General features: G+C 41.9%; 1 protein-coding gene across 3 annotated transcripts in view; it reads left to right on the forward strand.

The window, feature by feature from the left end:
- Positions 1–26,064, forward strand: part of MAD1L1 (mitotic arrest deficient 1 like 1) — a 347,925-nt gene that overhangs the window by 171,796 nt on the left and 150,065 nt on the right. For all 3 annotated transcript variants that reach the window (XM_051632510.1, XM_051632511.1, XM_051632512.1), the window contains one exon: positions 17,972–18,060. In XM_051632510.1, the coding sequence (XP_051488470.1) occupies positions 17,972–18,060 (89 nt within the window). The remainder of the gene's footprint in view (positions 1–17,971; positions 18,061–26,064) is intronic.

The raw sequence follows: 26,064 nt of genomic DNA on the forward strand, positions 1-26,064 counted from the left end.
TAGCAGTTCTAGATCAGAAGCAAACAGTTAATTTCATACTGAATGAAGTGTGCAAAGATCAAGCAGATGAGATGTGACAGAATCACCACACCACAAACTAGTTTTTTGTAATATCTGTTAATTTTCTGCTGGGTTTGTCTATATTATTGGCAGTTCCTCCAAGGACCAAAAATAATAGAGGCTACAAAACCAGGCAGTAGGGACATTTATGTGTGGTTTCATGACTATTGTATAGGATTCTTCATACTTGGGAATAAATAAGGTGTCAGCATTATGCTGTTTGGTGAACATATTAAGCTGTGTAGTGTTCTTGCTAATAGGCAAGAGAGGGGATTCCTGCAACTTTTTCTAATCACAAGAAGAAAGTAAGCAGTGTCCAAGATGTAGACACTCATCCTGTAGATGTGTTTTACACTGGATTGATTTTATTACTGATGGAAAAGTGGGCATGCATCACTGGCTAGAAAGTAGGTGCTAAACAGACATCTGGTCTAAAATCCAAATCATAAACTGCCATGCTCACACTGGTCCTTTCAGACTTCTGCTTAACTCTTTTAAGGCACTGAAGGGCACACTGGTCTGCCCCAGCTGTACTATTAACAGGTTGCCATACATCTGCTAGGATCTTTCTGTGCTTTTTAATTTGTTGTCCTTGGTGTTTCAACATCAGATTTTTCATAATGAGTGTGTTAATTGTTTCTGGTTTTGGGGTGAACTTACACTGAGGGCAAACATTTTTGTATGCTCAGTCACTGTCTATAGTCATGCAGGTCAGAACTGATGTTTCCAAAGAAAACTGAATTAATCCTATTTACCATCTGATCTCATTCCATGCTGCCTTGTTATAGTTTTAATTTTTATACAATCAATTTTGCATTGTGCTCACTGGATGTATCAGAGGATAAATTTGCTGTTATGTTTTAGATGTTCTGATGGGTTTTGTTAAACATTTCAAAGTTTTTCTTTTTGGCTCATTAAGCCTGGATTTTGAGTTGTTTGCCTTCAAAAGTTTGTTGTATTAAATGGGCTAGCAGAGAGCTGGGAAAAACTGGAACTTCCAGTAATAAAGCATTAATTGGTGTTATGTATCATCCATCAGCAGAGGCTAAAGCAGCAGTCAGTGCTCAGTGCCTGTTCCCAAGGGTTTCTCTGTGGAAAACTGCAGGTCTTGTGATCTTCCAGTAGAGCTTACACCAACCTCACATGGATAGGCTGCATTCTGTAGTGCTTCAGACTATGGGTTACAGATTCTGAGGTGTGAGCTTTGCTCAGCATTTTAAATTTTGTTCAGTAAATACAGGAAAATTGCTTCATACAGAGGAAGAGAGATTGTTCTTCTTTTTGTGTTCTGAAGGGAAGGGAAACCTGACAGTATAGCTCCTTCTTTTCACTGGTGGTAGATAGTTCTGCATCCCCAGGTGAAATCTGCCTGGTAGGGAAAGGTGTGTCACTTCTTCTCTTCTGCAGTGTTGGTGGTGGCCGAAGTCTGTCCCCTTTGGATGGGGCTGTTCATTAGCTGCCTGCCCAAAGGTGCCAATGGTTATACTTTCAGCCCCAGTCTCCTCCAACAAAATATTCTTGGTGCTTCCCACCTCTCCAGATCAGTGTCTCACCTGAGTGGCCTTATTTCAAGACTACTTTAAAGCTGATGCTTCAGCAATTGTTTGCCTGATTTGCGTTCCTGGCATCTCACCTTCCTTTTCATCCCTCTCCCCCCTTTTCACCCATGATCCACTGCTTGTTAGTTTGATGTTGAGCCTTGGTGGTGAGGGGGATGCAGGGGGGCTCGTCCTGCTCTGAGTGCTGGCAGGTGTGGATATTGCTTTTCATCAGTCATTCTGCAAACCTGCTTATGGCCCTAAGTGAAACGGAATAAACACCTGTCAGGTGCTATCATACAGTCTGATGGGTCTTTGGGCTGCTTCTGGGATAAACCTCCATAGAGCTGACATCTCTCCTGTCACCCTGAAAAGCCCTAATGGCTTTGCCACCATCCCCAGAGCACTAGAAATGAAGGGATTGGAACTAGGTGAACTAGCTGATTGGATCTCCCTGATGAGTTTGATGGTGTTTCCTGTACACAATGAGGAGCATCTTAGATGCCCTAGTAAATAATTCATTATTTACAGAGCAATATTTAAAAGTAAAATAGTTGTGGGATAAATCTGATAGGATCATGGCCTCAATAAGACACTTATCTGTCTCCTTAGTTCAGGGAATTGTGTCCATGGGAGCAATCCAAGATGAAGGGTGGTCTGAAGACAAGGTCTTGCTAGTGGAAAGGGAGATGGACTTGCTGCCTGACCAGCCATTGAGCACTCCAGCACATGATGTCATTGCTTGTCAGCTGAAGTGAGTTTATTGCTGGAAGAAAAAAAAAAAGAAAAAAAAAAAATTTAAACATCTTCAGCTAATTGCAGTTGACAAGACAAAAGCAGTTTGACTTTCCAGTATTAATTAGCAAACCCATACTAATTAGCTTGTATAAGCACAATTCATGCTTCTTTCCCTAAATGCAATTAATATTGCAACTGAAGATGTCTCTGGGCTGTGCTGCTGTATCATTAACATACTTTGCCCTAATTAGACACGGCCAGTAGTGGCTGGAGAAATGAGTTTGTGATTACAACCATAAAAAAATCCTCTAATATTTTATATCCTTCAGGGAGCTTGAACCTAGAATTTATTTTCTGATTTAAGAAAAATTACCCTTATTGTGCTGTGTAATTATAACAATGAAAGTTTGATTTTTCTCTTCCTCTAACCCTTCAGTTATTTATTTTTCTTTATACACAGTTGGAGTGTGCTCCAGTTGTAAGGAAACAGTGCCTGCCCTGTCTTCTGAGAGGTGGTGCATAAGAGTCACCAGTCTGATAGGGCTCAGATCACTTAGCTGTCCCACAGATCTGCAGGGTTTGTGTTTCTTTTGTTTGCTGCAAGAATGTTTATTGTTGTGAAATATAAATATATACACATATTTAGGGCCTAAGCACACATCTTTACTGCAGTTTCTGTGTATGTATGTGCACTTTTCTTACAGTTTTATCAGCACTGGCAGTTTTCTGTATTGAGGCTAGTGCTCCTGTATCTTTATCTCCAGGATGTGCCAGGAGATGGCTCACAGAGTTCACATGAATGGCTCCCTCTTTTGTGGTCTCAGGGTCTTGCTTCTTCTGTTAGGTTAGTTTAATGCTCTACTGGCACAGAGCTGAGAGCAAGCTTCACTCATACCAAAATACTATTTGTGGAAAATGCTTTCTTGTTTGTTATATTCTTTTTCTTTCTCTTCCTGAGGGAGGGAAGCTGAAGATGTGTTAGTTTTTCTAATTTTCATTTGCCTTTTTCATCTCCCTTTATAGACAGGAGGAAATGGTTTGGCTCAAGCTTGCCATCCAAGCAACGGCTGTGATCCCTGATCTAACACTTCCTTTCAGTCTGGTTCTGTAGCAGGGGGCATTCATGTCAAGATTTTTTCCTCCATCATTAATCCCTGAGGGAAGTCAGCTTGGTATTATAAAAAAAGGTATCACCTGTATTTTCATTGCCCTGAGGTGCCCTGGGTATCTTGGCTTTCATCTTCAAAAGACAGCTTGGCCCATGTGGACTTAGAAATCTGTAGACTGCTCATTGGAACAAATTATATTTCACCCTCCAGCAGATTAAAAAGGATGGATACAAAAATCAGAGCAACTGCTTAGCAGGGTGGGACGCAAAGAAGATTTGAAGTTCAAGGATGTAGCTGTCACAAAATGAATGGCATAAAATGAGTGTCCCAACAGATAGAAGTAAAGACACCTGAAAGTGAAAATAACTGAAGTCCTTTGCCTGCAAAGAACAGGAGACCTTTATTTAAGGGCAGCAGGTTGGGAATTAGTTAAGGAGCCAAACCACATGTTCAGGCTGATGAAACCATGATGTTTAGGGTTAACTTAAATGTCAGTGACTAGCTGCATAGATGGTTATCAGGAGAAGCAATGAAGACAGAAAGGAGGATACATGAAAGGAATCTACTCAGAGAACATTGTGTATGAGGTAGTTGGGAACTGGCTGTTAACTGGAAAGCAAGATGGGAAAATTGCAATTTGGGAAAATTGCAAAAGGCATCAATAATAAACAGCAAGAGACCCACACAGTACAGAAACCATTTACATTCTTACTGAAAGACTTCCCTTTCTAGTGGTTACATCAGAGTTTTAAGAACTGGAACTTTTGGCATTTAAGAGAAATACCTGGCAAGGATAAAAATTCTGTTATGTTTCACTTTACAAGTGATAACGATCTTAATATGGAAGAAATGCACTTTAGTATAGAAGGCCTGCTCTGCATAACTTGCCAGTGAAGGTCATTTAATTCTTGATTAGGCATTTTAAAACACAAAGCAAGAAGTACAACTGACAATACATGAGAACAAATGTGTTCATTAATGGAGATGTAAATTCTCTCTATTATCTAGAGTGGGATGGCAATTAAATGTGGGATTAGAGTAGCAAGCCACAGTAATTATAAATAAAGCACAACCTTTGCTGGAACATATATAGAACCAACAGATTGGGAGGGGAAAGGAGGTGACTGACCAGTTCAGGAAGTCTCCATCTGCCAAAAGTGCATTTCATCATTCCTGAATTGATTTAGCAAGACAGCAAATCTCCTTCCCATTTGACAGGTTTTATCCTAACACCTTATGTGAGATGAGCAAACCCAAGACAGATGAGTAGCGTGGCACTCAGCTCAGCAGCAGCATGAACACAGCAACAGTTTTAGTAAGGCAATTTTAGGGAAATATCCAGTTCTCAAATCAGATTGAAAAACATGAATCTGGTTATAAAGAGACAGCAAAAAAAGCTGATCGAGAATGAAATGATATTGTAACAGAAGGCTGGAAGAGAACTCTTAGATCATCAAGTCCAGTCCTTTGGTAACTGAGGCAACTGCAGCATATACTTTAGCTCATAAATTTATCAAGCTTTTCTTGAAACTTCTTAGCTGTTTGTCCCATTACTGTCAGTGAAAGACTGCTCTGATAGCTGAAATCTTCTCAATTTGAACTGAAAATATATGTGCAGTTAATACTCACTTTTTTTTCTTGTGCTAATATTCTCCTTAAACTACAGTGACTGTTCTTCCTCCCTCATATTTATGCTGTGACATATTTTTAAAGAACAATTGTTCTCCCCCAGCATTTAATCTGTCCAGGTTAAACAAATCAAGCTCTTTCAGTTTTCTCTTAAAACAGGCTCTTCAGTCCCCTTATGAATCCTGCAGCTTTCTTAAAATCTCTTCCCATTTCTCTCCATCGCCTTTGAAGATGAGTAACCAGAATGGTCACATCATTTCAGGTACCTCTCTGTCCTGGATAGAGCTCAGCTCTACCGTTTCAGAATCACATTACCCATCTCCACTGCCCCATGAAGCTGATGTTCATCCTGTGATCAATTAATTCACCCAGCTCTTTGTCCTCCTCTGTAGTTTCTGACTGACAAAGAATTGGTTGGTAGGAGAGGTTCTAGCTGTTGCAGGACTCCAACTATTACATTTCAATTCTGCTGCTGTTCCTCCAGTTCAACTAGCTTCTTCTGATCTATTGATGCTTCTCTATGATAAAGCTTCCCTGCTTTGTGCCATCAGTAGTTGTGTTTGTGCATTTATATTTTTTGAATCAAGATCTTCAGTGAATTTTGTTTGGTTTAAATGTGTTTTCATGATCAATGTTTGAGACATCTCTTTCTCTCCCAGGTAGTTTCAGTTCAGCAGAGCCTTTTGCTGCTTGTTTCTTCTATATATACTTCATAATGATTGTATTACTCTTCATATCATGTATTCCAGTTCATTTAGCAACATGATTAGTTGGAATGAGGCAGGTGAGTTTGCAGAAGTCATCAATGCCCCATTTCAACTCTTCTCCCTGTGTTTTTACTGTAGAACTTTTTCTCCAGGTAGAGTAAACCCTGGAACAGAGAGAGGGGATTACTCAGAGTTACTTTTCTATTCTCCTTTTCCTAGATGAGAGCTTTCTTTCAGTGCTTGTTGCAAACAAGTACATAAAAAATACTCCTTGCTGTTCCCCGTGGTGTAGGAAAGCAGTGAGCTCTGAGGAGCAGAGGCAGGATTTAAAAAAAATTTTCTCTCTTAGCACAGGGAATGGTGAACAGCCTTGGTTGGTTTTGTTGCATCTGCTGACTGTGCCCTCTTGGAAAATTCATTTTCAACACAAAACTGGCAACATCAGAAGCATCTGTTGCATGGGACTGTGGGCAAAGTAGAGGGTGGTGGAAGCTTTGGGATCCTGATAGATGAGTGCTGACAAACTGTAGACTAGAGAGGTGATCAGTACATTGCTTTTCTGCATGTTAATATCTCAGTTCTATTTTAATTAGGTTAGAAGAAGAGACTCAGTGAGTCAATTCTTGTGGTTTATCTCTGTTTTAAAGATCTAGCCAGGCACATGGGATCAAATAGTACATTCCCTTCAAATTAAAAAGAAATAAACGGTCTGTTTAAAAGTCCCATTACACAAATGAACCTGCTGTTGGATCCATTAACGTGAAAGTTTTATGGAACTCTGCAGCACTGTTGGGTTTCAACAGGACTGTTTCCATTTTCTTGGTGAAGGCAGTAACAGTTGACATGGGGTTAGGATTTTCACAAGGAAGAAATGGAGCTGCTGGAAGCAGAGCAGCTGCCTTACTGCTGCCCCTCTCTTTAGGCTCCTTGAGGGACAGGGACTGCTGGACTGGGGGGAAAATAATTTGACCCCAAACTGAGCAGCATTTCAAGCTCAGATGGGATGCACAGACAATGATCTAATTCTTAGCCCAACCTTTGGATAGGCCTCCATGCTACAGATGTTCCTGTAAACCGGAGCAGTACTGAGAAACACAAGGGGTTGCTTTTTGGGAAGAAGGATGATAGCAGGTGCTCTGCTTTCCAACTCGGAAATAGGCTGAGAGTTGGTCATGTGCTCTCACCTTTGCATTGCAGGATTTTGACTGGAACAAGGACTGGGATGGGGAGAAATGGGTAGGGCATTTTTCCCTTCAGTTTTTGAGCAGAGGAGAAAGGGGGGCTGTTTTCTTGTGCAGAGGATACAGCAGCACTATGATTAGAGAGGTCATGTTGTCAGTGTCGCTGTTGTCACTGTAAAATCAGTTATACTGAGCTACGTGTTCAAATGAAATGAGTGGGACAGGGATATATTATCACAGGCCTTATTTTTGTAACCACAGCCTTGAGGTACAAATGGCATAATTAATATGCGTGCAAGGACTGTGCTTTCCCAAGCTACATCCACCCTCACAGAGTCTGTAAGAAGTTTATGGCCTACTGCAGACTCACGTGGTTTGATTTAGTTGAAGTAAAATTTCCTGGAGTGTGCAAGGACTCTGCTGCATTCAGCACTTTGAGAGGTCAGGGAAAATTGCATGAGAGGTCCCAGGTACCTCTGGGGTTCAATAATTTCTGTTTCCTTTACCTACCATGCCTAAAAGGCAGCTTTGAGAAGCTGTAGAAGGAGCGTGTGCTTCCAGTGCATGTCCAGAGAGGGAAAGGAAGATTTGGCCTGTTGAACAATCATGTTAGGATGGGACAAAGTAATCGTTGATCTCTGACTTGCCTGTAACAAGGATGGAGGCCAGTTTCTTCCTGCTTTCACAGTCTTGGGAAGCTGTATCTGCATCAGAAGAGGAACATCTTGAGAGATCTGAACCAAGAAATGCAATTCTGTAGGCACAGTTTATCCTAAGCATGAGAGAGGATGAGAAGATTTCTAGCTATGGGATCTAAGGGTGCATTGAGAGCGTGTTCAGTAGACGTGCTTGCAGATCAAAGGTTGCTGGATGCTTTTCCTCTTGCCTAGGGCTGGCTTTGTGAGCATAAAAATGGAGATAAAGGCTTAAAAAACATGAAGTTTTGAGACTGTCATAGTCCTTGCATGGACAGCCTAATCAGTTTGCATATATTACTTGTTTTGCTTGCAGTCTTTTTGTGTTTCAGTGCCCTTGAAAGAGCCTGTTCCCAGTGGGTTTTTTTGCCTTTGGCAGATCTATACTGGGGGTAGGTAGTAGTGGTGGGAGGCTGGGGTCTTTCTGAGCTGCTCTGTCAGGGCAGCAGAGTCCTCCAACAGCAGCTGTAAAATCTAATTTATCCACAGAGAGAAGAAGATCATAGAGCAAAATTTTTCCTATGACCTCTTGGTGAATAATGAATGGCAGTGCCCTGCCTCTTTGGAATAGCTTAATTGAGGCTGACAACTCTTTGTTGTATTACAGGATCTAGCTTGTCAGGAGAATTTTAACTTATTTATGAATATTTCATTAACCTCTAAAGACAGGCTGTTTAAACTCGAGCTCTTGCCAGGCCCTGTCCTGTTGTTGCTGTATTCAGTGCTAATGTCATCTACTGCACATCTATTACACCTCCCCTCCCTTCTGAACTGGACTTCAGACCTTGTTGTTGGTGGCAGCAGGAGCATGTTTGCCAAAGGTTAAAATGCCAGGTTTGTGTTTTGGCACCAGAACTGAACATACAGTATCTGAGAGGGAATTGCTTTTTTGCTCTTTGTTCTGTGATTGCTTCCTGGCAACTGAAGGGGACCACAGGCATAATCCTCATGAGGCTAAATTGGGCTGAGCAGTCTTGGCAGGGCCCTGTAACCTTTGCTTTTTAGCACCAGGGGAGAGATTTCCCACTTCTTATGCATTAAAACCACATTGCTTGCAGTCCCAGGAGAGCCTCCATTAGCTAGAAGAAAACCTTAAACCTGCTCTTCTTTGGGGTTGGGTTTGGGGAACAGGACTCCTTCAAGAGTCTGCCACTTCCATGAAGGCAGCTGGAAGGCTCTGTTGAGAGAGCTGCTGCTTTCCCATAGCTGGATTCCCTCCCCCATCCTTTTATTTCCCATGTCTAGGAGTTCAGCAAGTACCTTGAGCATGAAGCTCTGCAGGTCACTGCTCACTCTCTCTGGTCTCTGCTGAGATGTGCCAGAAAACAGTGCTCCCAGCTGCAGGGAACTGCAAAGCTGGGCTGAAGGTACAGCAAGAGTGAGAGAGCTGTGCTCAAAAGCATGTTGAAGTACAGGCTCTGGGTTGTTCCATGTGCGTTGGAGCAAGAGGATTAAGTTCAATTTTCAAGTCTAGCATCCAGTGAAGGCTGCTTTGCACTTTAACAATATTAAGCAGAGATTGATTCCACTGTAATTATGTTAGGAGACGAAGGAAAAAAAAGGGTATTAGTTTCCTCTTTCATTTTCCCTTTGATCTTCTTCCTAGGTGGTCAGTGAAAAGCATAGATTCTTTTATGACTGTTTATTATATGATGATTTTTCAACAGAAAAAAACTTGATGGGGGTGCAAGAGGTGGGATTACAGGCTACCATTTAATGAGAATTTGTTGACTGAATGCTTCAGAAACACATCAAGGGTATATTTTGGAGACACAAACTGTATTCAGACTTTGTAGGGAGGAGGTGTGTAATCTTTGCAGATTTATTTATTGCTTTACCTGTGAATTACAGCTCCTAGAAGACTTTATTCTAGGACAAGTGCCTACTCCTGTGTTGAAAGAAGTGACCTGCTGTTGCTCTTGTTGAGAGCAGACAACTCCATTTTGCCAGTGCCACGGCCCCATTGGACGGGGTTGCGGCGCATTCAGCCCGACACCTGGACAGGTTCCTTAAAGAGCCTGTTCTGTGTTTTGCTGCTCTAACCAGGAGTAATGGGTAGGAGGTGTCAACGATTTAAGGCTAATTACTCCAGAGTTTCCTCCTCTGGTGGGCACCAGCTGTTGGGCTCTCCCTGGTGGGAGGAGCTTTCTGTATTAATTAAAGGAAGCAGTCAGCTCCATGCTGGTGAACGTGGTGGAGCGAGGCTGATAACAGCAGAGAGGCTCTGAGCTGAATGCACATGGAAATTAAGTGATCCTTCTTCAGAATGAGCTGTTAGAGCAAAGAGAGGGGTTTTGGACAATGGAGCTGTCAGGGTTGTTTTTTTTGTCGTGGCAGTGAGGTCTCTGGGAGGTCTCCTGGGACTGTGGACTGGACAGGGTTGCAGGAAGATGGAGAGGATGAGATTCCTTGTCTGCTCCTTCCTCTGGAAGTGAAAGTTTGTAATATGTAATTATACTGGAATAAACTTGTGACTTTAAAATTAACTTCTCCAGTTCCCTTGGTCAGTGCATCTCTTCCACAGGATATTTGCTCCTTTTCCCCTCGAACTTTCCAGTTTTGTCCATGTTGAGCTCTGAACCAGATTCCATCCTGCTGAAATGTCCAGTAGTGCTTATTTCCAAACTGCCACATTTTTCACCCACCCCAGAATACCAGAAAGAAACAAATACAGCTTAAAGTGGGTAATAAAGCTCAAGAAGACAAAACTGTCAAAACTGTCCTAAGTTGGTACCCATGTGGTGATCGGCATTGCACATCACTTGCTGTTGACATGGAGTCTATGCTGGTGACCATGGCAGTTGCCTTCAGACGTGTTGTAGTATCATCAGAGCATCTGTCCTTCAAAGAGAAAGGCAGGCTCTTTTTGGAGCTGGTCTGTGGTTTTGTGTATACCACTTGTGAGTGAAAAGGACCCCAAGTGTTCCCCTGAATGGGTCAGCTGGAGCATTTAGACTGGTCAAAGCTGCAGGGTTCTGCACCCCCAGTTGAGATACCAACTCTTGGTCCTTAGTGGATTGCTGCAGAATAACAGTATCACTACTGTCACCTTATCCTTTCTTCAGGTAACAGCCCTATTTGCAGGAGATTAAAAAGCTAGAGAGAAAATAAATACTTTCCTGACTTTTTTTCTCTGAAGTATTCCAGACAGGAGTCTTTGAAAGGGATCATCTGAATACAGGTTAAGCACTTCCAATTAGACATAATTGCTCATCAACAATAATCTGCTGTTGTGTGGAGCATCTGTGGATGTGGGGCTCTGGAGTTCTGCTGGGGCAGAGATGAGCAGAGGGAGGTGGGTGAGTGGGGAGGGTTGACATCTGGCAGCACTGGAGGTGGGAAGAGACTGAAGTAGGGGCAGGAGGCTGAGAGCTGGGGCAGAGGTGGGTGTTTGGGAAGACTGTGGGGCGTGAGTGTCTGATCCTGTTGGATAGGCTGTGCAGGAGGAAGCTGGGGCTTTAGAGGGCGTGATGTGAGGATGGCTTCTTCTTCTTATGCTTGCAGCTGGGCAGACAGCTCAGGCTCATGGTTGGTGCTGCCCAGGCAGTTTTGGGACCCCTGTGGTATCGGCCTTATTTTGCAGAAGAGAAACATTCCAGTAAACCCCTGTACCATTGTGATTATGTGTGGAAACCCTAGGATAACTAGTTTAAATAAAACCCTAGGATAACTAGTTTAAATAGGGGGTCTGTGCATTTGTCCTCTTCAGCTGGTAGAGCAGAGCTGTGTTTCTCTGCAGCAGGGCTGAACTTGGCTCCTTGAGTTTGTCTGGAGTTTCACCAAGTTGTGCTTGTGCAATACAATGTAGAGGGAGGGTGTTTGAAGAAAGCTGAGGGCTGCCTGAAGATTGGGAATCAGAGGGGAGAGAGGTGAAAGCTCCTTAGGGCTCCCTTGGGGTTAGATGAATTAGTTAATGACTATGCTGTGCTTTGAAAATGCAAATGCTGTGTCAGAGCTAAGTCTGATTATAATAATCAATCTTCCTTTTGAGAGGGAGATGGAGAGGGGGGAGAGGAATGAGACTACGGCTGAATTTTTAGATCGTAGATCTGAGTTTCTCTGCTGTCATTAAGGAAGCCTGACATTGCCCGAGAGGTCAGAAGACCTGGGAAGAGGCAAAGGGTGAATTTGGGAGGAATGATCCTTACAAACACCAGTGGTTCATTGATAGGCTGAAGTTAATTTTGTAATTTTGTGCCTGACGATTGTCCTGCCTGCAAAAGGAGGGATTGGTGTCTCCTCCTGTGTGTAAGTTACCCCTGCTAATAGGAAAGATGGAAACTGCCTCATAAGCAGGATCCTCCAGGGATGGGAGAGAGGGAGGGTGGCTGCTGCAGACGTCCAGCAGTGACAGCTCCTTCTCCCTTGGCACTTCATTCGTTTGTAGCAAGCGTCCCTAGTAATTACGCCTCTTAATTTAGGAGAGCGAGTGGGAGAAAGGAATATAAATTTGTGTATTAACTTTAGAGATTGGAAAGGGGGCAAGCGAACCTTCTCTCTGGGAGATTATATTTGGAAATAAAATAGAATGACATTTGGTATAAACTTGAAAAATTGCTCTTTTTACTGCAACAGGAGGAGAAAAGCCACAATCCAGGCTATATTGGAGAGAAGCAGAAGTCAGCATATGTCCATTTCCTACTTTGTATCTACAATAATATATATGCATGAGCACATTTTTAGGAAACTGTTTGCTGGAAAGCTGCTTCTAGACCTGTCTTCTCAGTGATAAAAGCACACCAAATGTGTTACAGAATGGATAAGCCGTAGAGCCCAGCAGCTGTGATCCAGCTAGCCTTTGTTTTTAAATAGGAAAAGAAAATTTTTTTTTTTTTTTGCTTCAACCAAATGGGAAGTAGGTGGTTCTGAACCACTTTTTGTTGAATATCTGCTTTTCTTTGCCATTGTTGCTTTTGTTTCACAATAGCATCAAGGATTAATTTCCCCAAGAAAATGTACCATCTAATCCTGGGCTGCTCTAGCCAGTTTCTAAATGGCAAGTAATGCTTTGTTTTGCAAGTATCATTCTATTCATTTGAAGAAGAGTGAAGGTCACTAAGGAATCTGCTGAGGCTTAGTTCTCCCCTGCTGTACTTCTCTGCAGATGTCTTAGGGGAACAGGCCTTCAGAATGCCAGTGGGTTGGATGCATGGAAGAGGTGATCATGCTGAGGAGAATGACCTATGGAAGTGCTTGGCGTGGTGTCTTAGTACTTGTGGTATGGCTGGACATCCAAATTAAACTCATCAGTGTTCATGTATATTAGATTTCTGTCCTGATGCCAAATTTATAAGCTTGTTGACAGCAGTCAGTTGCCAAGCTTGCCATACTGCTCTGTAGAGAGAGAGGCAAATAAGATCCTTAGTCACTTCTACATCCTTTGGAGAGAAACACAAATGGCATCACTAGAATAACTGGCATATCAGGCTCCTGGAGAGCAGTAGTTTCCTTGTTTTCAAACCTGAACATTTGGGTCCCATTCCTCTGTTCTTGTCTATTGTACTGCCTTACCAAGTCTGCTTAGTTTTCATACATTTAAATATTTATGTATTTAAATAGCTTTGTGAATTGTGTTGAGACTTATAGTCAAACACAACCTCTCAATTCACCTTTCCATGCTGGTTCCGTGTAATTCAGTTCCTATTTAACTCTGCCTTTTAAAATGAGCTCTTTTGCTGAGGAAGGCCTTTCAGAAGATGTTGCATCAGCCCATTGTTAAATAAACCTTTAGACATTTATAATGGATTCAGCATTTCCTACATTCTATAGTTCCAAGAATGCTGAATGACGTGCAGACACACTTCATCAGGATAAGATTGCTGGATCAGCCCCTCACTAAAATGCACTCATTATTCAAATAATAACTGTATGTCTCCAGCATGTGTTCTGTGAAATACGTTTACATGATGTGGGCGAATAAACCAGCCCCTTTTTTTCAACATGCAAATCCTAAATAGGAAGTGAGTTGCTAAAGTAAAATAGTGCTTCATCTTTTGAGTCCTTTTACTACCCAAAATGAGGCACCTGAACAGAGATTTGGTCATTATTTTGGGCAGTGTGTTAAAATTTTTAGAAGTTGGTAAATGTGGTTTTCAAGGGCAACTGATTTGGTTTAGAAGTTTAAGTCCTGTGATAAGGCTGGTTGTGAAGGTGAGGTGTGGACAGTAGGTCAGTAGGATGCTTTGGAAAACCTGGTCTTCATGAATGCTGAAGCCCCCTGGAATCAAGTGAGAGGAACAGCAGGTCCGTGGCATTGCAGAAGCTCAACTTGTTCTGTAGGGGACAAATATGGGTCAGAAATGACAAATGTCAGAAATAAACAAAGGTGAAGTCTCTCCTACTCTCAGTTTTGCTTCTTCTAGATGTCACGAGATGAATATATGTCTTTATGTTTCTCCTGTCATTTTATGTATCTTTAAATAGTTCCTACAGCAAGCAACACATTTCTTACACTGCTGTGGGTGTTTGCTATGTCATTAACACTTGGAGGAGAACCACCATCTTGAAATCCTGTCCAGGCAGGTTTAAAAGTGAGGCTGAAAGAAAAATGATATTTCACTTAATTAAGAACTAGACATAAATCCATCCATGTTCTTCCTTCCTTACTTCCTGGGTTTGTAAGTAACGATCACAGTGTTTGTTTTGGAGAAAGTATTTGCATTTCATCTTTTGGGGTACTTGCCTATTTGTGGAAGTGGACATTCTAAAGTTATTCTATATGCTGGAGGTGATCACTTTCTATTGAGACCAATACATCTGGACTGAAATTCATAATTAAGAAGTGAAAGACAGTAGAAAAGGTTCAGAATAAATGAGATCATATTAGGATCAGAGCAAGAGGCTCCAGTGTACTCGGAGAAGAAAACATCACACAGTAAATATAGTAAATACCTATTTATGTGTTTTATTCACAAGTTATCAGCTCTGACATTACTTATTATTCTGCCATATCTAGTGTCATAAAAACCTTGGATAACTTTAAAAACAGCTATAATAATAGTTGGGTGGTTTTTCAAGTTCCCAATATATGCCTTATAGTGGGGTATTGCTGAGGGTCTGATCCTGGGTGGTATTGACACTGAAGCTTTTGCACAAGTTGTAGGTACTTGGTTCCTCTTGTGCAGTTTTCAGGACAAGAAAAGCTTGTCCTGCTGTGCTGTGTGTTGGGACAATCTTATCCCTCCCCTCTCCGTGCTAGTTAAAAGAACCAGATCAACATAAAAGAGAGCTAAAGGATCCAAGCCTGACCTAGGTAGGTCATTTTGTACTGAATGGGGGAATACAGCAATGAGCTGTAATTTGAGCAGCCTTTTCCCCCTCTCTGCTAGGTAATGGCTTCTACTAGTTTAATGTATTCAAAGTAATAAAAATTTAACTCAGCCAGTTATATAAAATTAACGGTAAAAATTGGAAGAGTTTAGACAGAAATATGGAGTTAGTTCAAAACACTGGTACAAGTGTTTGCCAGGTCTGACCCTGGTGAGAACATGTTCTGCTTGGATTGTCCAGCAGGTGAAACTGCAAGAGAGAGGAAGGTTTTATCAACAGACTCTGTATTTTTTTGCTGTTCTCTTTGTTCCCGTTTGGTGGGGACCTATTTGCCTACACTGTGCTGCCTTCAGAAAAACAGATGAATCCCTACAATAAGCCACTCCATCTTATCTGAACTAACTTTCCTTTTGCCCTGGAAAAGACATAAATAACATTTTTAATATCTTCTGTCAGATTGGCAGGTCACGGTTGTTTTCATCTCTGAAACAGTAACAATTAAAAGAAACAAGCAGTATATTTTGGGTGAAACATTTAACACCATAAGTGGTTTGATTTCTTTTTTTTTTTTTTTTTAGATTTCTTTTTCTCATACACTGAAGTTTTAATGACAATAAATTGCTGTGGCACAAAGTTGTGCCTTGGTCTGAACGTCAGACTCTCCAGTAGTTTTAATCTGAGTTCAGGAAAGTGAGTCTGCATCAACATGCAACTGCTCAAGCCAGTTTCACCTCTGAGGACACCACCATGCCCTCCTTTCCCTTCTCACCTCAGACACATCAGATTTTCAGTCCAGGTAATTTTGGTGCTTTAAAATTGGGAGAGCATGGAAATGACATAAAATGCCCTTACAGCGCTGGTGCCTTTCCCTCCTGATTCTCCTTCAACAGCTTATTCTTAGAAACCCAAGCAGTCTCATCACGCCACTACTGAGCATACCAGGCACTCGTTTGTCATCGCTGAGTCTCAGGTGAGACCTGGGCTGATGCTCCCCACAGCAACATTCCCTTGAGCATTGTGCATTCACCCTCCCTCTCCTTTTCCCATTACACACTCCATTTTTTTCCTCTCTGTGCAGCCAACACAAGAGACCCCGGATCACAAAGCAGATTGCTCGCCCACCCATTTCGTCTTCCCTTCTCCCCTGAGAAGGTGGCCATGATTTATCTGCTCATGTCAGTGAGCAGGTGGCAGTCAGACTCAAGGCTGAGGCTGCTTAACCTGTGATAAATAGCATATTTACCAGCCCTTCCATCTTCAAATGCTGTCCACATGCAGTTCCAGAGAGCAGCACAAAACTCTTAAAATAACAAACACATCCAGGGTTCAGCAGATGTGGGAAACAGGAGATGTAATGAGTGTTTTCCTGCTAGAAGGAGGTTGGAATTGAAGCCTGCTCCTTGTCCCAGTACCTTTTATTCACATTCCTGGAATTATCTGGCATGCTTGCTTTATCCCCAGCCATCTGTGATGGGCTGAGCTAGGAGAGATAAGCTCAGTAATCAGAAAATTGAGGGAAGCATTTCTGGCTCTGATAACCTTATCAGGCAGCTAATATACATTAACATTTGTACAGCCTGATGATTCAGGTGGGCCTTTGCTTATTTTTTTCTTCCTGGATGCCTTTTGACAGGCAAGGGGAAAATGCAGGGCTTTAAGGTGCCAGGGGAAAATTGGGCTAAAACCTCTTTCCTACCTTCTCTCTTCTGGTCTGTTCCTGTGGTCTCAGAAAAGGGAGAGGGAATAATCCAACCATCCCTTTTCTGCCCTTTCCTACTTGCAGTGCTGCCATGCTCTGTCTTTTCTGGGAAGCCTGGAAGGGCAAAGAGGCAATATGTCAAAATTTCAGTTCTGGCTGAGCAATGTGACTGCACGTGTCAATATGCTACTTTTTCTTGTAAAATCGGGGAGTTTCTGCCAGCTTGCTGCCTTTGCAGCCAGTTTGCTGTTGCAGTGGGATTTTGCTCTACAAGTCTAATCAGTGCTGTGGAAAGGAATGATGCATTAATTAATTGTTTCCCTGATGCTGAGCACGGAGCTCCTCTGTGGTCATATGTTTTGCATCTATAATTAGGGTTGGATTGCTTATTGTTTTCCTCCTGAGTGAAAAATACAGTTTCTGTCAATAGATTTATTAGGGCAATTAGTCGCCAGGTGCTAAAAGACAGATGACAAAAGAAAATCCAAAATCTGAAGCATGAGTGTGAAGGAAGAAAGACTAAGCTGGGAGATGATGCTGGAACAGAAGTTTGAGTATCCTCTGGGTAGTTTGTATCTGCTTGAACTTCATAATTAGTTTTGTGAGGGGTTTAGAAACAAGTAACATATGTCATTTATCAATCTGTGCATTGTCTTGATAGCTGAATTAGGGATACAGACTATCATATGTCAGGGAGACTGGAAATGGTAGAGTCAGGGTAACAAGTTTTCATGTCTATGGAGTTTTGAGGTATTTTCTTGTGAGTTTCTACCCAAGCAAGGCCAGAGGCAGAAAGTATTCTTACCTGTTTGTTCCACCAGACCTACCTGAGCAGCTTGATCTAGAAGTGTATATTGTAAAGTGCTGGAAATATTCCCTAGGCTTTTGGATTCTATGATACGTGTCTCAAAGTTGTCCTGGACAAGACAGCATAGTCCAGTGGTTCATTTCTGCTGGGGATGAATTGAAACTAAACAAGGTTGAATTGTCAGTACTGAATCTTGGGTTCCACTGAGCTGCTAATACCACAGAGATCATTCTCTGCATCCCATTGTCCATGGGGGATGGGTTGGGAAACTTTCTGGAAGAGAGGAAGCAGCTTTGCTTAGAGACAATCAACTTTCTGTGCCTACCTTGGAGAAGATGTTGGAGAAAGCAAAAGGGTTTGCAAAGGCAGCAGGGTTAATGAGGTTTTGACATTCAGTACATGAAGAGCTGTGCTTCATGTCCCTAACCTGGAGAAAGTCTGATATGTGCAGAATGTCATGATTTCCTGCTTTTCCCTTTGCTGTTTGTGTATCCCCCTTATTAGTTCTGGAGGAATTAATGCCTTTTCTCTTCTGCAGCTGGAGGTGGAGATGAAGGTCCTGAAGTCTCAAGAGTGCACAGCTGAGCAAAGTAGCATCATCACCAAGGAGGAGGTTGACATGCTCAGGTAGGCAAAACAAGGGGAAGGCTGAGAGGATTCTGCAATTTTCAGTGGAACTAATGAGAAGGGAAATGCCCAGGGCAGTTTCACTGCCCGCTCTGGTTATTGCCAAATTGTGGTAGAGCACCAGGTACAGGACCTCACCTTACTGCAGTCCGTGAAAAGTATATGTGTACAGACTGCCTTTGTATATAGGCTGCCTGCTATTCAGAGGTACCATCGATCAGAACATGTTTGCCTTGTATTTCTGAAGTAGAAAGTTCTTTTTATGAGCACACGTTTTACTTTCCCAACGGCTTTTATGGATGTGAGAAATCCATGAAGCATTAACAGAAAGCCTCAGCCCCAAGCTTTTCTGCATTGAGATACTAAGTAAGCTTTTCTATCTTTGGGGGGGCTGCAGGCTCTTTTAATGTTTGGGGTCTCTTGCTCTCAGTTAATTCATGAGACTGACTCCTGTGTCGCTGTTTCCCTTGTTGACTTTCTTTCCTCTGGAAACTGTGTTGCTGTTTGTTTTGCTTGTTTCTTGTTTTGACCAAATCTCAACTGTAAATACAGGATCTGTTGGCATGTGTGTGAAGAGGTTTAGAATCCAGCTTTTGTGATACTGATGTGCTTGTAGCACTGAAGATAAAAGAGGGATGTTTCCCCTTGTGCTTTGCTGCAGATGGCAGAGGGGTATCTGTTGTGATTCGGTGAAAGAGAAGTTACAAAACAGCATTTCAGCAGAGAATACATGAGCATTTACAAAAGCTACAGTGAAGCTAGACAACCTTTCCATGTATTTATTAAAGCATTTACAGTTTCCATTCCAAAGCAGGTGACACAATAAATACTGAGCACAGAAAAGTTCATCTGTTTCTGAATGTTTAATAAAGTTCCCTTTTTTTTTTTTTTTTGTTAATCTGAGCAGATCGTATCTTGACAGGCTGAGTTTTTTTATTCCCAAGCTGCTGTAAGATTTTGGTTGGAGTTTCATTTCTTAATTCTTTTATATTTTCAGCTCCATCACTATAAATGGTTAGTGCCTCTTAGGACTGAAAGCAAGATTTTGCAGCAAGCACAAATTACAGGCCTGTATGTTATGACTTTGCTCCTGTGCTTTGCCTCTGGAGCTTGTTTTATGGCTTGGAAAGTGGTGTTTGAAAAGAACACATGTTCAGCTAAGCTATTCCAGTACATTTTAGGGCTGTACACCTAATCTATGTATAGGAGGTTTAAGGTGAATATCAGAAAATTTTTTTTTACTGTGAGAGTGACAGAGCACTGGAACAGGCTGCCCAGAGAGGTTGTGGAGTCTCCTTCTCTGGAGACATTCAAAACCCGCCTGGACGCGTTCTTGTGTGATGTACTCTAGGTGACCCTGCTCTGGCGGGGGGGTTGGACTAGATGATCTTTCGAGGTCCCTTCCAACCCCTATGATTCTATGATTCTATAATCTTATGGACTCACTCCTACAGTTCCCTCAAGGTGGTTCAGTAGTTCTGGATACCCAAGACATACATTTTCCTTTTTTAATACATCTCTCTTTTTTTTTTTTTTTTTTCCTATCATATGTTTGAGTTCTGGTAGAGGATAAAACACTGAAGCTTCCCCTTTTCAGGAGGATAAACCTGTCTCCATCTGCTTTTGTGTACTGTGGATGTTTGTTTGAACTGAGCTCAACCGGTTGTTTCCTTTGCTGAGGCACACTAGACCCTCAGAAACCTGATGTTTACACTGCTGCAGAAGTATTCAGCACCTCCTCAGCAGCGTTAAACCCATCACTCCTGATTGATAACATGCCTCTCTATCAGTAAAGCCAGCCTCCTGCTCGCTGTCTTCTGGGAGCTGAAGGTTTTCAGAGCGTTTCCCCAGTACCTCCTTGGTCTCTCCCTCCCTGGGTTGGTATGGGCTGCAGCACCCTTTCATGTAGGAGATGTTCACTCTCTTTATTTTCATCTCCAAGACTCACTATTTGGTGTTTATCTTCACTGAGCAGCATTTGCCGTCTATTAACTGAGCAGCTTCAGAAACAGCCAGATTGCCACATTGTCCAGGACTGCTTCATGTTGCAGAAGGCTCTTGGCAGTGGGAATAGAAATGTCTGGCTTTGCCCTGAATTTAAAGCCTATTTCCTGGGCGGGGGCAAGTGGAGCTCAAATGTACCTACCACCACGGGATTGTAGTGTTAGGTTCTGCTCAAACGTAGCCCTAAAACCCTCTAGATATTTTATTTTTCTCTCTTTTTTTGTTGTTGTTTTTAAAGAATTTCTTTTGACTACTAATCTCATCTCTCTCCTCCTTTCATGAAATTGTGTCAAAGCCTCCACACAAAGTACAGCAGAAACACAGGCCTATTCCCAGTACAGCCATAGATGGTGTGGAGCTGCTCTCCAGTGATGAGCTGTACAGTGAAAACTGTTTCAGCAGGGAGGCTAAGCTTCTGCAGTTGTTTCATGGTGATATTTTTGTCTTTTCTTCTCTTTCCCGTTTCAGTACCATGTGCATCTGAGGCCATGGATGCACAGAGGCCACAATCCCAGGATCTAATCCCAGACTGTTTTTTACTGAATCACTTTTTGGTTGTTACAGCTGATTTAAATGGTTTTCCCAGACCCTGACTCTAGTCATTTAGCTAAAAGCGTGGATTTGTTTGGTTTCAATCACCCTTTTCACTGCTCAGCTTGAACAGTAAATGACTTAATGCAAAGTGTTCCCTTTCTGCTGCAGCTCTCTTTGCTGGAGAGCTGGTAAGCCATTCCCTGCTCCTTTTTCCTCACTGTTGGCTACTACTGCTGCTTTGGATTTCTTCTCAGACTCCCAAGCACTCCATTCAGTGTTGCAGAACTGACTCCATAAAGATTTTTTTCTTATACTTATAGAATTAAACAGTCAAAGGGTATGGTTGGTTCTTAGTGTTTTCTGGCATTTTCTGTGTGTTGGATAAGAAACTGGGCCAAGTTCTTTCTTCAAAGAAGTTCCTTCTCCAAGGAAGCCCTTAGGCTTTTGTAGTCCAGGAATGCTGCACCACAGTCCACACCAGAACTTTCCTCATGGCTGGGCTGGATGTGTCCTCTCCATACAGAAGAGGCAAGCTGGGAGCTGTGACTGAAGAGCTGAAGGGAGTAGAACAGAGATTAGTATGGGAAGGGATTTGGTCTGTAGGTCTCATCCTCCTCCTGTGTCCTTGTGGGCCTCAACAGGACTGCTTTACTCAGTTTTACATAGCTGCTAGGGAGGATGGAGCAACACAAACTCCATAAACACGCTGTAGTTAGAAGCTAACTCCTGAAAACAAAAGTAGGAGAGACATGAAGGAGAAAAAAAAATCCATAGTAAACCTTTGAATCTGTATTCACCTCCTGTGAGTGAATGAGAGCTTTTAAAAATATATCTTTTGTCTCATTTTTCTTTAGTAAGGAAAGTAAATTTTCAGTGAGAAACTTGAAAGACTTTATCAGTTTTTCCTCCTTCTCTTGAGAACAAAGTGCTCTTCCGTCAGGCCTTTTATAACTCTCTCCCAGCATCATGGTTTCAATAAAAGCCAGTGCTAATGCTGCCATTTCTCACACTTCTTGCTGTTCCCTCTGAAATCATATTTGTTTATATTCTGCAGATCTCAAGTGGCCAAACTGTTGAGTTCAGGCACTGTGGGTATAGCAAAGCAGAGAGCATTTAGGCATTAGCACCTTTTAGAGGGAAGGTGATAACTGTGCAGAAACTAGGATTTCAGAACCTATAAATGAAAGTAATACATTTTAAAAGAACTTCACTAAAGACTTAAGTGGTGACAGCTGAAGGACCTTTTCAGCTGGAACAAATCTGAACTTTTTCTTTCTGCTGTCAAACTGCAACCCCAGTAAATCCTAAATGTTTTCTGTGGATTTAGTGAATGGGTAAGTTACAATAATTCAAAAGAAATTCATGTCCTTGCCAATGCCTGTTAGTCACACTTGCTGGAATACTCCCTGCTCTGCTCCTAACACCGTCTCAGCGCCATCTGGATCCCTTAATAGCATCTTCCCAACACACATTTTCTGCTCCATTCAGTAGTTTCCTGTCCAGCAATAGCTTTTCCACATGGCCATGTCCTCCTTGCAGGTAGGGCCTCTGTGAGACATGTCTTCATCAGTGATAGCCACACTGCTCTGCAGGCAATCATATAACTTGTCTAAGAACATTAAAAATGAATAAAAGAAAAATAAAGAGTTGATGGTGAGGTCTTGTTGCTGGTTAACTCCACTGAAGAGCTCTAGACTGAGAGAGACTTTTGGAAGTGCCTCGATGGTTTTTAAAATCAATCAGGTTCTCCCCTTCTTTCCTTTCTTGGCTTGTCTCTCTAGCAGCCATCACTCACCATCTGAGCACTTTTTTGATAGATTGAATGCACTCGGTGGGATGTCTCCTGATTCTCACAAGTGTTATTTAAGGACACCTGAGGCTACAGGGTTTTTTTTCCTGTTTCCTCTTCTGATTTGGGACAGGGAAACATATAGTAATGGCAACATATAGCTCAGTTTTCCAAAGTGGGAAAATCCAGAAGTCTGAGCCAATGAACCTGGATTCTTGCATTAAGTTTGATCTTGTGAAAGGCTGCAAAGGCATCTTGAGTTTACCTTGTGCTTTTGGAGCCTTTGACTCTGGGTTTTGTTATGTGCATCTGATGCAGGGAAAGTCTTCCAGAGATACAAAGAGATCTTTCCCAGACTTGAAATATTTTCATGTTTCCAAACTCTTGTATGGAGAAGTTGGTAGATTTTACACAAATTAATCTGAATTACTTTTCCCTGTATTACAAAACTTGAGAATTATGTTAGTATTCCAGAAAGAAACTGATGTTTCTTCCTTCCTTGTGCTGCAAGGCTGCTTTTAAAATGGGCACCAACATTCATTCTGGGCCAAATATTAATGTGATAGATGGTTTGCTGTACCCAGATGTTTCTGTACTCTGCTTTTGTGGTTCTCACATGAATTTATCTTGAATTGTTCTCCCTACCTGAAAATAAGTCCCATATGTAACAAGTTGAGGCATGCAAATCAGTGATAAAATAGCATCACATATCTTGTGCGGATGTCCCTGGACAGAGAGCACAAGGTGCCTGCAGACCAAGGCTGCCTTTGCAGGTGCTGGTGCATCCAGAAGCAGTACACAGTTGGCCCTGTACCTGAATATATAGAAATGAAAAAATTCAAGTGAAGTGCCAAGCAAGTAAATATTTTTCAATATTTGACTGCTGTATCTTCACCACCAGCTGCAAATGCTTTGCTGTGTTTATATATAGATAGGATTTCCCTTGCTTCTCTCTCTTTGCCATTGGGAAGAGTTCCCCAGGGCTGGAAAGCAAAGCTAGAATAGCACAAACTGTTTGCTAATGGTTCTTAATGCTTTCCCACTGGAGATCCAGGACACTTAATAGTGTTAAAAATAGGTTAGAAGAGGGAAAAGCACTAGTCAGTCCTAAAAACCCGTCTGGTGCAGAGAGGTTGCAGCAGGGTTCCCGGCCCTGGGCGCAGAGGCAGCACAAGGTTTGTCTGAAGGAGAGCAGAGCGGAGGCGGTGTGGGGAGAGCACCCCATGCGTCTGAGGGCTGGCTTTCCTGGAGCACGGAGGGAAGTCCCACCTTGGGTCTGGAAAGAGGGATACCCCAAGGATAGCCCCATAGCTGTGGGATGAGCCGCATCCCATCATGTGGGAGAGGGGGTGAGTTTCAGCCAGGCCCTCGTGCGCTGCACGTCCGTCTGCGGCCCAGGCCGTGCATCCCCGCGCTGGCCTCGGGCATGAAGGGCATGAACAAATTATTAAATCTTCCAATTGCAGGTAAAATAGTACAGAAATATAGTTCCTTAGACCGACCGTTGTGACAGCTCCCTTTGTTTCGGGTCTTTGTGAAGTGTTTTCTGGCGATTGCTATGAATGATTCTTGGGGGACATCTAAGAGGCCTAAGCCCAAACCTCCGCATGGAGAGTCCTGCAGGCAGATGATGGCAACATCACAGCTCATCTGGGAGGCTGGATTGGGAGAAATTTGTTCTAAATTAAAATTCAGCATTCCAAGTATGGAGAATGTACTGGTGAGAGTTCCGTGTCTGGCTCTGACCTTTCAGTAGCTGCTGCCCTGTTGTTTCTTGGAGAAAAAATGCTCTTCTTGTGGCCTACTCTGCAATCCATTTAGAAACAAGCCATTAAAAGCATTAATTCCATTTTCAATTTCCATTTTTTCTGACCTTTTCAGTCTCCTGCGTCTTCAGCATCCTCCATCCCTGCTAGCTTTGTGTCTCTCCTGAAAATTATTGATGATCCTTTTTAATGGCTTAGACAATGCTAAAAGCTGCTCCTCGGTGTTTTTGAAGCTTCTAAGAGTGAAAAAAAAAAATGATACTTTATAATATCTGAAAATTACCAGCAGGGGTCGGGCTTACAAATAATTTAAGCAATTCAAGCTGCATAATTATAAAGCAGACATTTCTCTGCTGAACATGTTGTAGATAAACCAAATTCTGTGAAAAAGTTGGTAACTTTTGCCCAGTGAATACAAGAGACAATTTCCTATACCTGGAATTTCTGTTGCATAATTTTGGGATATTTGTAGATGCGTGTGTTGTTTGTTGTAACGGTGCAAGGATTTTCAGCTTAATTTTAGGTCATTTAAAAGTGAGTCTTATCAAGCAATATAATTAATTTTTTAAAATTATTTTGGAAAAGGATCCTAAGAATGCAAAGATCAGTGTTAATATGCACTAGTTGCACAGTTAATCCCGGGAAGTTAACATGCAAAAGGAGAGATTCTTGAAGCAGCACTAAGGTTTCTGTTCTCTCTACTTAAATGCAAGCAAAAATATTTTATCAAACGTTTTATAATAATATCACCTCCCTAACAATTTCGATAGAGTTCTCTGAAGGCTTCAACAATCATTTGGCCAAGGGTGATGTGTTTGATGTGTTTTATTTGACCTTTCAAAAAGCTTTGAGCCAAAGGTCACAAAGAAACTTCACTCTGATGGAATAAGAAAGAAGTTTCTCTGTTGCATTAATAAGAATATAAACATCCCAGAGGGCTGGCTGTCCCAGTGCACTGTCTGCAGGGATGGCTGGTGGGGGTGACCATGCAAAGAGGGCAAAGCTACTAAGCTACTGGGGTACTTTGCCAGAAGGCTCTCGTAGCTTCTAGTGCCTTGTCACCAGTATTTCCTGAGCCGGAGATAATAGAATGTCTTTCTACTTCGTAAAGCTTGATGCATTTTTTTCTTCCATTAATTTGCTTATGGAATACAAAGTTAGGAGATGGAAAATCAAAGAATAAATGTTTTCACAATACTGAGGGTTTTCCACGGAGTACTAGAATAGTTATTATTGGGAACTTGTTCAACACAAAGAGGACATTGTGACTCATAAGGTAACAGAATTTGAGATAATAGGAAGTTATTCAGCTTATCAGACTGCTCAGGACTTTAGAGGAATCTTATGATGCTGCTTGTGATGGGAAATGAAGTTGTACATCAAGAATTGCAAAACACATGCACATAAGAAAAAATGCCTTTACCTGTCCTCCCACAATAGTGGATGCTAGTGAGCTGTAATCACTCAAGAAAGAGATCTTACATTATTGTGAACAGTTTTCTAAAAATACCATGTAAGTGCTCAGTTGTTAAAAAGACAAATAAAATACCAGGAGTTATTAGAATAGAATATGAGAACAAAACAGGAAGCCTTTATGTACCACTAGATGAGTGCTGTTTGTAGTTCTAGCTTTTCTCATGGCAAAAAGTATATATAAAACTTGAAGAAGAGCAAAGAAGTGTAATGAAGATGAGCAGAAATATGGAAAATCCTTGATATGAGGAAAGACTAAATTGAGATTCTTCAGGTAAAAATAGAGGCGGCCTGTAAAGTGGCATGGAGAGAGGAGGATGGTACAATTATTCACAACTTTTCATAGCAGAACTAACAGGCACTCAGTGAAATAATCACATGTGAAGTATAAAAGAAAATGAACTAATTTTTCATACAGTACATAATTAAATTGTGGAA

The sequence above is a fragment of the Apus apus genome, chromosome 14 (assembly GCF_020740795.1).
Source record: "Apus apus isolate bApuApu2 chromosome 14, bApuApu2.pri.cur, whole genome shotgun sequence".
Lineage (NCBI taxonomy): Eukaryota > Metazoa > Chordata > Aves > Apodiformes > Apodidae > Apus > Apus apus.